The sequence below is a fragment of the Clarias gariepinus genome, chromosome 5 (genome assembly GCF_024256425.1).
Source record: "Clarias gariepinus isolate MV-2021 ecotype Netherlands chromosome 5, CGAR_prim_01v2, whole genome shotgun sequence".
Taxonomy (NCBI): domain Eukaryota; kingdom Metazoa; phylum Chordata; class Actinopteri; order Siluriformes; family Clariidae; genus Clarias; species Clarias gariepinus.
Window position 1 is genome coordinate 25,495,088 of NC_071104.1, and position 18,550 is coordinate 25,513,637.

Sequence of the window (18,550 nt, forward strand, 5' to 3'; positions counted from 1 at the left end):
AGGACTGATATTGTAATGACACTGCGAACAAAGTGAGAGGAAAGGCAACATTGCGGCCAACAATTCACCTGCAACACATAAGTACTAACACTACTAGTAGCCATTAGCATGCTTCTGGCCTAATTCTGTTTACACACTTGACCACCAGTTTAGGGTTGGTTTCCTGAAATAGACCTGATGCATAAGAATTGTACAAATAATTTCGTGTAGGGTCGAGGATCCAAAAGCTTAGAATTAGCATGGTTTATCCATGACGCAACCTGCTTTGATGTGTGTTTAGAGCCATTGTGCTTTTGGAACACCCACTTGTGTCCAAATTTCAACCATCTAACTGATCGTTAAACATTATGCTAAAGAATTCTGAGGTAGTCCTTCTTCTTTATTAGGCCATCCTATTTTTGCAATGCTCCAGTTCCACTAGGAACAGTTCAGCCCCAAAGCATGATGCTCCCACCACCATGCTCAACAGTTGGTCCAGTATTCTTGAGGTTGAAGACCTCATTTTTACTCATCTGTCCACACAGTCAAACTTAAGTTTAGCTTGATGGTGTCAACTTAGGAGTACTTTTTTTTTCTTGGACAGCAGTGTTTCAGTAAATCTTCCATTCTCTTTCTCAGATCTGCTCTGAGTTCCTTGGACTTTCCTATTGTTCAATCCAATGAGTGCTGTCAAACAAAACAATTTTATATTGGCACAAAGACACTACCGGCTGTAATCAATCATGACCACTACAAAAAGAAAGTTCAGATGTCTTGTGATTGGCAAATTAGAAGACATTTGTGAACTTTTTTTGACTGTGTGTTGATTTAAAAACCTTGCACACTTAATTTATGGCACTTTCGACTATTATGTATGTAGGGTGTACAATCATTTACCTCAGAAAAAAGCCAATTTAAAGAAATTATTGCAAGCCCAGCATTGCCATGAGATTCATGTAAACTTTCAACAACAACCGTAGACTGCACGCTATCAACAAGCATTTAAATAGAAACCCCTGTGGCCTACATTTCTCCTAAAACCCATCACAGGCTCAGTTCTCAACATGCACAACCCACCAACCCACTCAATGACCACACACACCAACAGCCTAAATGCTACAGAGGAGCAAACACAGCAATGAGTGACGGAGCTTTCTGTTTCTGGGCCTGCATTCAGCCTGTGTTGAACATTCTTACAGAGAGCCTTAAGATCACCTGTTGCTCTGACCACACTGTACCTTTTCTCTGAGATCATGTTTCTTGGCAAAGTAAAATACACAGACCAATAAGCAGGTGGGAGTAGAAAGAAAGAGTTACATGAGAAAGATAAATGGATGCAGTCAAGGCTGTCGGCCTATCAGTGTAATTTCCATGCAGCTGTTTGACCTTCACAGATGCACGCACACAATCAAACACACTATGGCACAATCATATACTAGAGTTATGCCATTTAAATGCTGTAAACGTATTTTACTGTGTGAATAAATAAGCGTGCGTACAAGGATTTTCTGAATAATGCTGAAGAGCCTAAAGCGCAGACATGAGAAAGACATTAGTTGTTGTTATTGTTGTTAGTCTTTCGGCTGCTCCCGTGAAGGGGTCGCCCACGGACCATCCAGTCCACACCCAAGCTTGGCAAAGGTTTTACTAATATTACAGAGCAAAATCAGGGGAAAGAACCAGGTAATATGCTCGCTCTTTCTCTCTCTGGGTACTAAGAGCTGTCAGTTCGAGTGAGCAAGTTATTAGGTTATTGTGGTTAGATCTGTTTTGTATTCCATTCTCATTCTTGATTCAGAGAAAACCACATCTAAATACATAAATAAATACATCTAAATATTTTTTCTTTATTTTCTTAGTCACCCTGCCACTTTATTCTGCAATCTGACAGAATTTAAAACTGGACTAAAGCAAGTTACTGTAAGTCTTAATGCAAAATCACAATGGTGGTCTCTTAAAAAAAAAAAAAAAAAACAAAAAAAAAACAATCATCAAATTTTAGAATACACAGAGTATTTTAATTATAATAAAAACCCTCAATGATAACAGTATATTATGTGAAGTCCTGTGAAATCTTTTAAACATCCAGTAGCAACAAATCAGTTGAGCAGCAATAATCCAGCTAACCGCCTTTTTTACATAACCAAACTTTTTGATAACGTGTGCCAAACAGTCCTGAATTGAACTTCTTGATGGTTCTTGGTCACTTTACTTACTCTGTGACATCACATGCCCCAAATCACCTTCTAATTGGTTTTGCCTATGAAATGCCACAGGTTTTTTTAAATCATGATGTAATTACTTACGCCTATACAAACTGTGCCAAACTCATGCCGAACCACAGAACCTGGACACCCTTGTTTTGGATACTATAGTGACTATACTGTAGAAGCACATTGCCACAACTTGCCACACAGTGTACGTAGTCTATTAGATCTCACTATTTAGTAGTGTTTAGTTTGCAGACTTAAAGTTAGCCATTTTAAAGGGTTTGCTTCACCTGTACTGTATATGTGAGGTTTTTTTTTTATATTAACATGGTACAGTAATGGGCTTATTTTTGGACTCTACAATCCGTTATGAAAAAATATTTGAGCCTTATTTAAAAAATGCTTTCGACGTGTCTTTGGTATTGCACATCATTTCAGGCTGTTGAGGATCCTGGCATGATCTGCTGCTCTAAAATCTGCAACAGTCACAGCAAAGCAACTACAAAAACCACCACAAATATTAATTGCCAAAGTGCAAGCTGCATTTGAAACAAATGTCTAAGAATTACTGCTGCTTGGCCTTAAAACCATAAACCTGTATGTGTAACCAAAAAACTATTAATATAAAATATAATAAAATAGAAAAAAAAAGTCGATACAAGTAAGTCATGAATCAAGTTTCACATAAATGGTAGAACACACTTCCTTTAGATGTCTGAACAAGTGAGTCACGGTTTTAAAGACCTACCATTTCCTTAAGGTATTGTTCATTTCAGAAACTTCCATTAAGGTGTCGCCACGTCTGATCCACCATTCAACTTGGCGCGGGGTTTACGGCCGATGACGCAACCCTCCCATTTCTCTCCGGGTTTGGGACCAGCACTAAGGATGGTGGTTTGGGGCACTGGCTGTGAATAAAACTTGGACCTCCCGCATGGTAGGCAAGAAGCATAACACTGAGCCACCTACATTTTCCTTAAGCACTTGGATTAAAAAAACCTTTAACTGGTACTGATGGTCAGTAAGCCTAGTGAACCGGTATAAAGATGTATTTATCGATAGAGACTTCAAGGCAACTATGCAAGTCTCTGTCAATAAGAGTGTCTCCTAAATGCCATAACCGTAAATGTAAATGTAATCCTGTGTTGTGTGCGAGATATGGTGTGCAGTAATTATTTACACTTGGCCATCTCGGCTTTGGAGGAAATCATAGCTGCTCATCCAAAACATGACCAAATATATAAATTGGAGGGTCTATCTAATACTCTTACGTCATGTCCTTCTCTCATTGCCTGCATGAAATAATTACAATCAGCAAACATCTGTTAAATTTTACACTGAGACATTTTTATAATGGACAATATCCATAAACTTTAAATAGTAAACTAGTAGAAGGGTGTGACCTCAGGTCTGCAGGGTCACTGTCCCCTTCCAAGTGTGCCACTCCTCTCCCTGAGCATGCTCTGTGTGTGTGTGCGTGTGTTTGTATAGCTGTCTGAGCAGACCTCCCACTCACACACCAGCTCAGAAACAACCAGCAACCTGAGCTCCAGGCACACACACATGCGTACACACACACACATCCTAAATCTGACACTGCCATACTGCTCCATATCTAATTATATAACAACGGTCTTCTGTTCAGTACTTCCTGTAGCACAAATTTATCTTTTAAACGCAACAGGTTGGCACTGCTTACAATTTCCACTCAACACGTACACAATGCCAACATTAACACTATGGTGCTGTTAACTTTAGAAGGATTAGCAGTTGCAGGTAATTGTTAAGATCGGGAGATTTTAGGTGAGAAGACATTTATTAAGCAGTGAAAGAGTCTCCAGTGTCAGTGCTTTTTAACACTCAGATGTAAAATCTGTAAACATAAAAGTTTCTTGGTAACATGACTGCAAGATCATAAATAACATAAATGTAAAGCAACAAAAAGGCTGCTAGTGTTAAGGAAAGGACTCTTTATAGCTGCTATAATTTAAGTAATAACAGTATCTTTGTGAAAGTTCCACAAATTGTAAATGAAAGAAACGTACTGTATAACATGTTGCTCTTTGATAAACAAAAATTGTAACTGCTGCCAATCTGCTTAGGTAAGTACAGGGTGTCCCAAATGTCTCCAAACATAGTGGAAATTAACCTGTCGTCCAAAATTGTCTTTCGTTTTCTACACAGGGTCATGTGGGCCTGTAGTCTATCCCAGGAGACCTTGGGCAAAAGGTGGGGTACACCCTGGACAGGGTGCCAATCAATCCATGACAGAGCACACACACTACAGGCACTGTTAGGAACTTTAATCAGCCTAATTTGCATGTCTTTGGACTGTGGGGGAAAAAACTGGGGTACCCAGAGGAAACCCACAAAGCACAGGGAGAACATGCAAACTCTATGCAACAGGACGGAGGCGGGAATAGAACCCTCGACCTTGGATGTGCAAGACGACAGTGCTAACAACTACTCAACCGAGCCGCAGATAGGAAATATTGTAGAAAAGAAATATTATTAGTTAATATCTTCCTAATCTGTTTATCTGTGGAGAATGATTAATCAGTAATATTCCTCGTAACTCATTTTACCGCTTCATTTTTGGTTATTTTCCAATAACAGCACTGTTATAATCTTAACAAAACAGTTAATTCGAGTAATGAGACAAAGACTAAAGGAAGTTTTTTGCTTTATTTGTTCCCTATGCAAACCTATGTTTCATAACAATAAGATAGTATCAACACTCTTTTAATAGCTAGCATATTTTTTTTTTATATGAAAAAGTAAAGTAGAATTGATGAGCACTACATAATTGAGGTTTTTATTTCATTATGCATTTTTCATTGGGGAAAAGTGCAGGTCTTTTACAGCTACTTGCTGCTAAAGAGTCAAGTGTTCGGAAATTCAGTCAGTGTTTTTAAGTCTTTATGCTGACAGTTAGAAAATTGCTTAAATCCAGTTGAATTACCTGGTAACCCGATAAGACTATTAGTGGCATAGTAACACATTCGATGAGAAAAGCCTCTTTTCGGGTAACTAGAGAGGCATGCGTGTGTGTTCTGGGTGTGTCTCAGGAATTTGCACCCTATTATGGAACACTATACCTTTACCCTTCACCCAGCCCTCCAGCTGTACCCTTGTGAACCATTCACCTGCTTAATAATAAGCATTTACGTCCCTGTGTATAACCAATGACTTCAGTGCAGCCATCATTCTAAATGATTTGCACATTTAAAATGCATGATCTGATTAAATCTGGGTTGCCAGATAGTCTCACCTGAATATCCTCCAGAGGGAACTGCAGCATGTCTCGGAGAACATCGCTAAGGATTTGAGTCTTCCTCTGGACCAGGACACTCTCATAGTCCAATGGCTCAATCAACCGTGGCTTGAGCTGTAAACACACAGAATCACAGTCATTATTTGAACTGAGACAAGCTCAGAATAGCACACATAACAAAAGTCAGTACTCATTAATATAAAAAAGTAATCTATGAGTGCAGGCCAAGGTTCCATGATATCATCAAACAACATGGCTCACTTGCATTTCACAACCGGTAAAATATTTACAGTACACTTTCTAGAAACACAAACTATTTCCCAATCTTATGCTTAGAAGCAACATAATTTAAGAGAGCTCATGTTTATTACAAGTGAGTGTAATAATAGGAAGGATATGGAAAGAACAGAAACAATGAAAACCTGCTTTTTTCTAAGAAAACAGACACCAGATGGAAGCGAAAAGGGGAGAGCACGTTAACTGATCTGGACTTTTTGGGTGTGACAAGCCTGAGCTATTTGTACATGTGTGTAGTTTTCCTCCCAGTGTTCATGGGCCTTCAAGCAATCTTAAAGTCTCATCCTCAGCCCTTTGCAGAAAACATAAACTTTTTTTATTTCATCATTTAACATTCATGGCTATTTTAGTGTCAGAATATACAGCACTGTTAGCTGGTTATGACTACATTATCAGGAGAGGAACTGGTTATCTATGCCTGCGCGTAAACACAACTCTCATGAAATCTTAGTCTCAGCTGGTCTAGACGTTTAATCCACAAGATTGTGGTCCTCTACTCTTTTACGAGGGCTTTACTGAAAGACACACCACACAGGGGGACCATCAACTTAGATCAGAGTTGGGTTCGATGATTTTGAGTAGCACCTGTGTATAGAGGATGAACATCCTGTCTCGATTAATAAAAATGTTATTCTCTCTTTTGCATTACTTCAGGTACAACCCTTCTACATTTATGCAGGTGGGTCCGTCAGAGCTCTCGTTTCACTCAAACACACAAAAACTGTTCCGTCTTGAATGGCCATTTCCTGTCAAACAGGTGTTTCATTGTCACACTAAATGACAAAAAAAACTTTAGACTGTTTAAGTTTCCTAAACACACATGTCGAATGCTTTTCTTTTTTTTCCTCTTTTTTTTCCTCTTTTTTTTTATTGTACCTTAAACAATAAGGTACAGGTTGGACACAGCAAAGGTATCACCAGGAGATGACTGAACAGGGCAGGTATGAGGAGACTCAGGGCTGGTAATGATATGCTTTAATTAGAATGATGTGTGTGTGTGTTTGTGCGCGCAGGAAGTAAGTATGATTTCAGCGCTCTCTATTCAGCGAGGTCGCAGATTGCTCCACATCTGGTGCTGATATTAGCTGGGTGATGTCAGAGGGATCACCATGGAGATGGAATAGTTTTACTATAAGCATTGCTATCTGATCCACTATAGGATTAGGAGCACAAGCACACACCTTCACTTCTGACATCAGAACTGAACCCTATATCTACTATAGAGGAACATGCAGTTGTATATTAAACATACTGTACACGCCCATGAAAATACATGTTTTTTTTCACATTTCTGCTTCATTTCATCCGAGTACATGAGTGCATATACTCTACATACAGTCTTCTACAGCACAAAGACAAGACACGCGTGCAGATGAGCCAGTGATAAAGAGCTTGCTGATAAAACGGCATGCACGGCAGGTTTCTCATAGACGAAAGCATCAAACATCAGAGAGTATGACTCAGACACCCAACTATTTGTGCATAAAAGTGTGCATTTTAGGTTAATCATAAGCTCACAGAAGCTTTATAGTCATAACAGTAATGAGAATCATATGACAGCCAGGTGACAAAGCGGTAAGTCATAAAACAGAGTAAGAGATAACATCATGTCATACAGACCTGTATCAGACCACAAACATTGGCCGATTTCACATCTAGTTCTTTTTGGTAAAATCTGCAGTTAGATTTATGGTGACGTCTATTTTCGGTGTTCTTTTAGGTCACACAGGTGTGTTTCCATTTAAGAAAAATATTAACAGAAAACCCAGCCCTTTAGTACTGTACATCAATATATTATAATATTCAATAAAATGAGCTCTCTGGAAATATATAACTCTGTTCAGAGAAGTGGTGTTAATTTTCATCTTACATAAAACAAAAAAAAAAAATTCTACAGCACCTTTAAATGTATTAAAGACGAGACGAAAAAGCTGATTATTCAAGTCCCTGGTTGAGGAGGCTTGGTGGAAACCGTCATCAAATGGTATTCTCACCAGTAAGAACCTAAACCAGTTTGATAAGGGCTCCTTGAGGTGAACCAGGGTTCTATTGCTTGGTGTACACCCGAGTAAGGGTGAAGAGTTCACTAAACTAGTCTAAACTAACAACAACAAAAAAGTTCCAAACCAAACAAATTAAAAGTGTCCTTTAAATTATACACAATGAACACAAGCCTGCTCCACCTAAAAGTAACGATAAACACAAACAACAAAATGTTCATTTAATCCTCAGCTCATTATCATCAAAACTTTATTTCCTGAACAACTTCTGTCCAAACTGAGAATGCATGCCAAGTCACAGAGTCACATGCGGTGAAGAATCCACCGGATCTTTGTGCACACAGGAACTTCGGGCCTTTATTTAGGTTTAAAGGCATCAGAGAAGCCACGAAGGTTTGGACAGTTGTGTTCACAATGACATGAAATGCAGTTATTGTGGCTGAGCTCTCATTTAGTCAGGACTGTGGAATGCGTTCAGATCTCAGTGTGGTACTGTCTGCTGGGGGTGTGTGCGCTTTACTCCCACTGTTGGTTAGGCTGTGATGATGCGTCCCATACAGTATGCTTGCAGCAGGGTCTCATTCATGCTGCTGACAAAATGCTTCATACACTAAAGCTCACAGGAGAACTGGAAGCTGGGTTAGTCTGCTGATCCATCCATTCATCCATATACTGTACACACACACACACACACACACACACACACACACTTTCCTCCTGATCACAGGTCATTCCTTTTGTACATTAAATATTTGAAAGATAGAATAGCTGTGATTGACACCACTGACTCGCATATAATGGAAAGTTTTACATCTTAATGCTTTGACCAAATGCTTTGCCTCTGCACTGGAACCATTTTCCTTAAAAGTAAAGTATTCATGGATTGTCTGTGTTTCGCTGCAATTCCAGGTAACTGTGCTGCGCTGGGAAAAATTATATGACAATCAACCATATTCATCGCCCAGAGCTCCGAAAAAAAAAGGTTTCCTTCCGAGTGCAGTACGGGGTGCTGAGTGGCTAAGTGTTGGGAAGCCCCAACTAATGCTCCTGTAACAGTCCGTAACAGCTGGTGCGGTTAGGAGAGCAGATGTTTATTTATGGGGCGACACTTGTACCATTACAGCTCCGCATACCCAGAGAAATAAATAAGGCTGAAATAGTCACTCGAGTCTACTACTATCAGCACAAACAGTGCAGTCTGTTAGTCCATTTTAAGAAAGTTAGGCTTTTTTGCACTTCGTTTGTGTTCTCCAATTAAACACTAAATACTTTCTTCAATAATCACCTATCTGCTTTTCTTCATTTCATTTATGTTCCTCCTTTAATCTCCTCTTTATCCCACTACTATCACCGGCCTCATTTTGTTCAATAAGAAGCCACATAGTCAAAGTTCTGACTTTTACAACTTCAAGACTGCTATTTCCACATCATCAAACTGGTGCACTTGTTGCAGTGTGTGTCTGTGCGTGCGTGTGTGTGTGGGTCTTACCACTGTCTGTGCTGAGTTGCCGCCCTGCTCTGGCTCAACAACAGGCTGGGCTTTAAATTGTTGTGGAGATTCAATCACCATCTTTGGCCCTTTAACCCTGCCCTGCATGCTTTCAGCTAGCTCTCTTCCCAGTCCCCCCCGAAAAACGTTCAAAAATTCTCCAATCTTCTTTAGTTACAATCCAGGAGAATCACCGGACGTGGGTCTGTCCAGTGTAGAACGGTGACTGGATGGAGCAGCCAGCATGTCCAGTCGAGTTCAGCCTTCAGCAGTGAAACTTAACAGAACTCTACAATTCTACTCCTTTCTTTCCCCAACTCTCTCTCTCTCTTTCTGTCTCACACACACACATACACACACATACACCAAAGCTATTCTCTCTAACTCACTGTAGGCACTGTCAGGAGAGCTCCTCCTACACTCAGCTGTGCTACTCTACACACACACACACACACTCCTCCCTCAAGCCTGAGCTGAGCCTATGGAATTTACCTCCATACTAATGGATCACGTCCCACCACATACAGACAAAACCCGCACGCCACTGCACACAGATTCGTACACACTATAGAACAAGCTTGTGTAGCTCTCTGGACAGGTGTGTACAAACCTTGTAGTTAAATTTAGTTAAAAACAAAACAAAACTAAACTTCCACTTTGAGGATCTTCATAAGTTTTAACTATAAATAAAGTCGTATTTAACCATATGCAGTTATTATTGTGAGGGGAGGTGTGGTGGGGTATATATAAACGCACTTAAAAAAAAAAAAAAAAAAAAAAAAACACACACAAAATTTTATATATATATATATATATATATATATATATATATATATATATATATATATATATATATATATATATATATCCCCCCTCCCCATCAGTCTTTGTGCATGAACTGGTGGAGTGGAAACCTACCAAGCACGGTGGTGTGAGGCCACATGTTTAGCCACCAAGCTGTGCCTTCTTTAACCATAAAGGTAGAGTAAAAAACTATTTTAATTGGTTAACGCGTCACAGACGACTCAAGCCAGTTATAACTTAATACAAAACATACATTTCCGTATTAAACTGAATAAGTGGTGTTTCGATTCACAAAATAAAAATGCCAAGTTAGGGTACTGAGCAAAACTTTGACTAATAACATTTTCGGTGCTGTGATATATTTTGAGAGTGCATATTGTATAAGTGTTAAATTAATGTTGACTAAAACTCTGATTCTAAAATCATATCCCACTCTGTTCCAAACATGATAATTCATTACTAGTTTAGTTAGCAGACTAGTTATTGGGAAAAGTAGACCAGACAGATGTTGAAGAGATCAATACTGAGCAATGAGCTAAAATGTAGCAGAAACAAAACAAACAAAACAAAAACCCACACTGGAAATATGTCATACTTCAAATATACGGTCAACCCCGCTGCACAGAGTAAAGGGCGTGTCTTAATCAAATATTTGTTATCTGTTCCAGATGTGAATGTTTAAGTGCTGAAATCACAACAAGGTTATGGTTATGAGAAAAATAAAACAAAAAAAACCTTTTTGCTAAGTACCTACTTGTTTATTTATCTATTATGTTGTGTCCAGGATTGCATTAGATTTTATGTGTGTGTGTGAGAGAGAGAGAGATCTCAAACACCTGCATTTATCTTATCAGGGTGGAAAGCCATGTGGGGCAACAAAGGGACATGTTTTTCCTTTTTGTATTGTGCATTACCTGCTCCCTAAACACCTCCTTCATGAGTACATTTCTCTCCTCTCAGCCTCACTCTGGAAACACTGTATCATCCTTCCGCTGCATCACACATAAGCTTCCTTCCTTCTTGTAACCCTGGGGGCTCGTGCACAATTTCATTATATGTGACTGCAGATCGTCAAAGGCACGAGGTCAGAATGCCTTCTAGTCCGTCTCTTCCTAAGGGTACGAGTGTCTGCTCTCTGGATCAGAGCAAGCATGTGTGATATCACTCACAGCTTCCTATCGTGTACAAGCAGAGACTGTCAGTTTTACAAGCAGAGACTGATGTAATAACCATCAGCTTCATAGGGTGTCATCTGGAATGCGCACACACGCACATACAGTACACCCACACACACACCTGATCCTACTTCCCCAAAAGTATTAGAAAATACAGTTTCCACTGGACATTACTGAGGGCCTATTTTATTAAGTTATTAAAAAAAGTTTAAAAAACGTATCCGCATTCCGGTTATATTAAAACTTCAGTTGGCTGCATTGTCTTATTCATGGTTTTCCCAGTCACTGCAGTGCAGGTGTGAATGTGTTACTTCAGTTCATCTTTAAATACGGTGCGGGCAAAAATTAATGCCCAGCTTGTGATTTGGATGAAAGAAGAGCAGCGTTCGCTAGTACATTTTTTGTAGGTGTAACTGGTGCAGAAACAAACAAACAGAAGCGTTTGGATGTCTGCATAAAAATTTTTGAACCGACACTCTAGGGAAAGTGAACGTTTCTTTAAGGGAATCATTACTGTTGCAAAAACTTAGTTTTGAGGTGTTAAAGCATTCTCCCTATAGTCCTGATCTTGCTCCATCGGACGTTCACTTATTTGGTCCCCTAAAAGTAATGCTTAGAGGATGAAGATTCACTCCTGATAAATAAGTGCATTCCCGCCTTGCATTCTTAAACAATTTAGTATGAAACTTGTTGACAGACGGACAAAATGTATTGAAGGGCAATGAGAGTATGTCAAAAAAAAAATATTCATCTCCTTTAAAAAGTTAATTAAAATACATTCTACAGCCAGAGTGCGGATCATTTTTGACTCGAAGTCAATTTTGTGACTTAACCTAAAACAGATGTTATTTTCCACGTCAGATCTGAGAGATATTAGAATGTGATCTCAAAGCAGACACTGATCTGATGCACGGCTACAGAACTGTAATGAACACACTCGGACCACTTATTAAACACTTAGAATTCACATTATTCCTCTTCTCTTCCAGGCACAATTACATTTCTTGGCCTTCCAGTAGAAGCTAAAATGACAGCGAAAAGTCTTTATCTCGGCCCGTCATCTTTACTCTGCATCAGGAAAAGCTGAAGAGTTACTAAGAGTTACCAACCTTCAGAGCAATCATGTATACCACGATGACAAAAACATGTCAGCTTTTTATGACACGTGGATCACACATGTGACGTTGCTGTTTTTGACAGTGTGGATTTGATAACCCATTATCAAATTATTAAAGATAATAACTGATTACTATACAAACAAGGTGATTAAGCCCAAAATAATTAGATCTGAGCAGAAAAGTGAGTAATAATGCCTTGGCAAAGTGGGAAGGAAGCCAGAGCTACATCTCTGTTGTCAGTCCAGCTGGAAAGCTCCCTTCTACTTTATCCAAGAAGAAAAGGCCATGCCATGAGATCCTTAATCTTCATCAGAAAACCGTATGTTAGTGTATACCGTATGTAACATGAGTGCTAGATATCCTGAAAGAGCCCCACAGACATATACAATATGTTTGTGTGTCTTTCTACTGCATGAGCCAGGCCTTGTGCTGAGCGAAATCATTATACACTTTAATTAAAAAAAAAAAGCCAAAGGCATCTACTGCAGTTACTGTAAATTCCTCTTCACTTAGGGAAATGAACAACATTCAATCAAAAAAAAAAGAACGGAGGCTTGCAAATAAACTACAGCAGGGTTTTCACATCTGATCACGGTAAAAGATTGCAATTAAGATTGCATGCATGAAAAGAGTATGCAGCTGTTGCATTACAGTAGTAGCACTTCTACGGGAAAAAAATAGCGCAGATGTTGACATTTAACCTCAGTCGCTTTCAATCAATTTTCTGTCAATTCATCATCATCATCATCATCAGAACATCTCTTGACCCTGCTACAACATCCTGTAGTAAAACACATAAATCAGCACAGCACTAACATGCAGCACCCCTGAGCTTTTCACCTTACCTCTTTAAATGGTATAAAAGATCAAACACTGCCCCCGTGTGCAATTTACCTGACACATTCATCGCCCTCACCTGCCTGCACAGAGACAACAGTGGTGCTGTTATCACCTTGCCACACACATGCAACGCTCCCAGTATAGGCAGGGAACCCAGAATAAACCGAATAAAGCAGTTACTCCAAGCAAGTGGAGAAGTGTGAGCGTGAGTAAAAGGTTTTTTTCAGAGAAAATAGTTTATGTTTAGATATGTTGCTTTAACACTTTTTTGGAAAATTCGTGTGTGAGGAAATGTGTACGTAACAAGATTTACTTTAACTCCACATGTGTACAAACAAACAGCTTGGCTAATGCTTTGCTTTATGTCTACACTATATAACCCTGAGACATTTTTTCATATTTTTTTTTACTTTTTACAGTACTTTATATGTTGTTTACCTTTTATTGTATAGTAGCCTATTTTATCTCTGCACTGGTGCAATTAAACAACTTCCGTTAGACTTATCAAGTTTCAATTCACTCTATGCCGCAATCCCGCACAGAGCACACACACACACAGAGTGGATGGAGATAACAGTAAAAGAAGTTGCAGTGCGGCTTTAAATACTTCAAAGGCTAAAACCCAGGAAGAGCTAAAAATCTCTCCATTTACCGCTACCTCTAAGTGACGGAACAGATTTACCAGTGAGAATCGGCTGAAGGATACTAAAAGCTCTACCTTGTGCACTACAATCATGACCCCTCACCCCTTCCCCTCACTCCTGCTGTCCCAGTAAAACCAGAACGTTTAAAAGAGGAAGGAAAAGGCTGTGCTGCACTAATCACTACGCCAAGTACAATAACATGAAAGAGCATGACTTTCTACTAAACATACTTTACCCCAAACACACACATACACACACCATACATTTGTAGCATTTGCACGTTACAGGACCAGGTACGGTCAGTTTAATGTTTTCTACCCGTAAACATCTATCGATCCATTGAAGCATTAGTGTTGTCTGCACTCTAAGAGACCTGTTTAACAGCGCTCACTCATACATGGCAGGTTTCAGACACGATGATGCAAACTGGAAATGCCGAGAAGATCCATAACATATGGTATTACTGGTATCAGCATACTGTTTCTTTATTAATAAAAAGGTTATCTCTGAACAGTGGTGAGGAAGAGGAGGAAATTGCTCCTTCTCCTCCTCCATGATCCCCTGATCTATTCCTGGAAGCACACACACTCTCACACAGAAATCTGTCAAACACGCACAAGCCGCTCTTTTTAACTTGCATGTATCTTACAGGTCATTTGCTTGTTAAACCATGACACGCTTTCAAAACGCAACAACATTTATATCCTTTAATAGAGCAAATGATATTCAGGTTTGACGAATTGTACTAACCATGACTAAGCACTCTCGTACTGATAAATATCTTTTAAGTTCTATAATGCAATATAGCATACAATAACCCAAGGTGCAACAGACAAGACTTATCTTAAAACACATGCATGAGCACTCTTGTCCCACACCTTTGAAGTAGTCCTGACGAGCCATACTCTAGACTCTCTGTAGGTGGAACAGGCTGCTTCCATCTCCGCCGGTCCATGCTGCTCGGCGGCACTGGTGCTCTTCCAGTTCCCACAATTCCTTTCGAATGCCGAGCGCAGCCCCTCAAACAGAATTACACTGGTGGTGCAGCCCATGACTCGAGCTGTGACTGTGCATCACTCCGAAGCATCAGTGACACACTTTCTCTCTGGCTCCACAGAGAAGAGTAGCGTCGAGCCGTGTGCACTCTGGATATCTTAGTGCACTCAGACAGCGGTGAGTGCTGCTACACATCACTTGTACACTCACAGCATGGGGAGGGGGGTGGGGGGGTGAGAATCTATGTGTACATACATGTATAGTGTGTATGTGTTTGTGGCTGGGAGTGGGAAAGAGAAGGGAAACTAGATCGTAATGCTGTATAACAGTGTGTATGAATTTAGCTAATTTCAGACATAGACTGTAAGTCAGTATGTGCTTCTGTAGAAGAAGGACGCTGTGTCATCACACAGGAGACAGCAGGGACACGAATCACCAGACACCACCCGATACGATATTAACACAGATCAGAGTGTTGAGATGATTAGATTATTACAGTGAAACCTTGGATTGCGAGTAACGCTGTTTGCGAGTGTTCCGCAAGACGAGCAAAGATTTGAACATTGTGCCCCACACACACACACACCCCTCCTACGTTGGACTTCACAGACACACACACTCATTCTCTCTGCTCTACACAGAAACACTGCTTTGTCGCGATTCTTTTTAAAGGTAAAGTGCTGATTCATTTGTTTTATTTTCACTTTACAGCAGTGATTCTGTTAGTGTGTCACACACGCACAGCGCCTGCGTGCACAAATTTTATTTTTGCTTTTTTTTAAGGAAAAGTGCAGGTTAATTTGTTTTATTATTACTTTATATTTAATGTATTTATTTTTAGGGCTGTGGAACGAATAATTTGAGTTTCTATTATTTCTTTGATTTGGTTTACGAGTGTTTTGAAGATATGTAAATATTTTATGCAATTTTACTCTGAAGCCGCCAAAACATTTAACCTCATTCCACTTAACAAGCACAACAAACTGATTCATTCGTTGCCGAGCACTTTTTTGACTCTGAAAATAAAAAAAAGGATTTGTGGGACTTATTGTCCATTGTGTCTAAAGTGGTGTGTGCAGTCTACTTACTATTATCACGTATTTACAAAGTGCACCCTGTTACACAATGAGCCTTTAATGTGCAGCTTTCAAACAAAGAGTGAAAATACATGTCAAACAGAAGATTAGCCTTTGAGTAGGTTTCTCTCTTTCTTACACACACACAGACACAGACACACACACACACACACACACACACACACACACACAGACACACACCTTAGTTTTACATTATTATCAATGCCATGCTTATACTTAGCCCTACCCTTAATCACAGTAACCAAAGGAAACCTTTGTAGGTAGGTATGTACGTACGTATCTATTCTATCTAGCTATCTATTAATTAATTAATTAATTAATTAATTAATTATTCACAAGTTCACTGGCTGATATTCCTAGCTTATCCAAGCCAAGATATAAACACAGACACACAGAGTTGCTATTGTGAGAAGTAACAACTGTAACAGTAAGTTATATGTAAATATTATTATGAATTCACTTACTCTTACACACTCATCTTCTATACCACTTATCCTGTATTCAGGGTCCTGTGGACCTGGAGCCTATCCCAGGAGGCTTAGGGCACGAGGCAGGGTACACCCTGGACAGGGTGCCAATCCATTGCAGGGCACACACACACACACACACACACACACCCATTCACACACTACAGGCAATTTGGGAATCAGCCTAACCTGCATGACTTTGGACTGTGGGAGGTCCCGGAGTACCCGGAGGAAACCCACCAAGCACGGGGAGAACATGCAAACTCCACACACACAGAGACGGGAATCGAGCCTGGCCGGGAATCGAACCTGGACCCTGGAGGAGCAAGGCAACAGTGCTAACCACTACACCACCGTGCCGCCTTTGAATTTACTATACTTTTATTATTAAAATATTATTTCGACCACCCACTTAAAAATCCAACCTATTACACGTGTTTATACAGATACTGTTTAGTGTGTTTTTACATTAAAATGAAATGAAATTGTTCAGAACAAGGCAGTCATGCGGTGTGTGAATAATGAGGTGATAAACTAATCCTGACTGCGGATTATAGACGAGGCATGTAGCCACCCCCTGTGTGTGTGTGTGTGTGTGTGTGTGTGTGTGTGTGTGTGTGTGTGTGTGTGTGTGTGTGTGTGTGTGTATAGAGAGAGCAAGTTAGTTGGACAATAATCCATTTAAGGTGAAAGCCAGGCTGAAATGCCAGGTCTAATGATTAATCACTGAATAATAAGAGAATGAGCTGAGTAAATGTTACAAGAACATGTTACTGTAAGCGGTCAGAATACACACACTTGTGAAATAACCGAGAAATCCAGGCTATAAAAACATGTTCAGCAGAATGTAAGTGTATTAGTTTGTATCCTCAGGCAATGCCATATAGCCTGGAGTAAGCGATTCTCCACCCATACACAGGTTTACAGTCTGACACATGAGCAAAGCCTTCACTGCCAGCTGTTTGCCTTATAACTCAGACAACCTGTTGACTTAATGATACATCTTGATGCAGACACAAAGTATACTCTACTTCCCTGTCCTGAGGGCAGGTATTCACCTCTCACTCGTTTCAGCATGTCTCACACTAGCACATCCGCATACACACACACACACACACACACACACACAGTACGTTCTCTGTGCCATTACTATTGTTCCCACAACGATCATGTCAAAACAATTATACGTGCTTAGATTTATTTTTTCTGTCGTCTCTACTTTCTTCATTTCTGCTTTCTCATCACTTTAGATTTTCCATGATGGACTTTTCTCCCAACATCTAGCAAGAATTTTTCCAGGGATTCAGGAATTTTCAATCACCAGTCGCTGAGCTGGACTCTGATCAGCAATGACCTTGTATTTACTACATCTGTGCTCTGATAAAAAACATTTGTGCATTTAAATGAACAAAAGTAGTTGTTTGAAAATTATGTAAGCAACATGATTATATACATTTTTTAATCTGATAAACTTCAGGGCTACATGGGATCCTTAATCAGATTTTTTTTTGGAAAAACAGTGAAAAGAAATAAATGAAGATTTATTTAGATTATTATACTGATATTAAACTCATAGAAGCGAGGCTAAAGAGTGATTTATATGATTATTAAAAATGTAGACTGCTTAGTCTATATGAGTGCATCACTACCCCTAATCATTTTATTATACACGATAAACATTTAATTCAGGTATAAAACCGATTACTTGCTGTGGGGACTGTAGGAAGTCAGGGTGGAGGTAAAGAACTCCTATAGTAAGCCGACACCATGCTCCCGGATACAAACCCAAGAGCTCAAGAAATTTAAAGGCAAGACTTTTTTTATCTTAATTCTCTCAGGGCTTAAGTTCATTTAACCTCATCGATTTAAAACAATACAGTACGCACACTGTCTGGAAAAAATATCAGAGAAAAATATGCAGGAGTTGGAGATTCGGGGCCGGTGCTGACAAAGTGTTCAGGTCTGCAGGGGCTGCTCTGCTCCCTCAGCACTTTCTTTAAAAGCAGGATCTCAATCAATACCTCAGTCAATCTTTAAACCTGCTGTCTTCACTTTCACTCTTTTGGCTGGCTGTAACATGCGTCTTTGTGTGTGTGTGTGTGTGCGTGTCTCTTTCTTACTAGATATATATACTCAGATTTAAACATTTTAAACAGGTGA

The 18,550-nt window shown here is 39.6% G+C and overlaps 1 protein-coding gene across 2 annotated transcripts in view; it reads right to left on the minus strand.

The window, feature by feature from the left end:
- zmp:0000001200 (dedicator of cytokinesis protein 9) overlaps positions 1-18,550 on the minus strand; it is an 84,917-nt gene that overhangs the window by 37,575 nt on the left and 28,792 nt on the right. For both annotated transcript variants that reach the window (XM_053495992.1, XM_053495990.1), the window contains exon 2: positions 5,461-5,577. In XM_053495992.1, the coding sequence (XP_053351967.1) occupies positions 5,461-5,577 (117 nt within the window). The remainder of the gene's footprint in view (positions 1-5,460; positions 5,578-18,550) is intronic.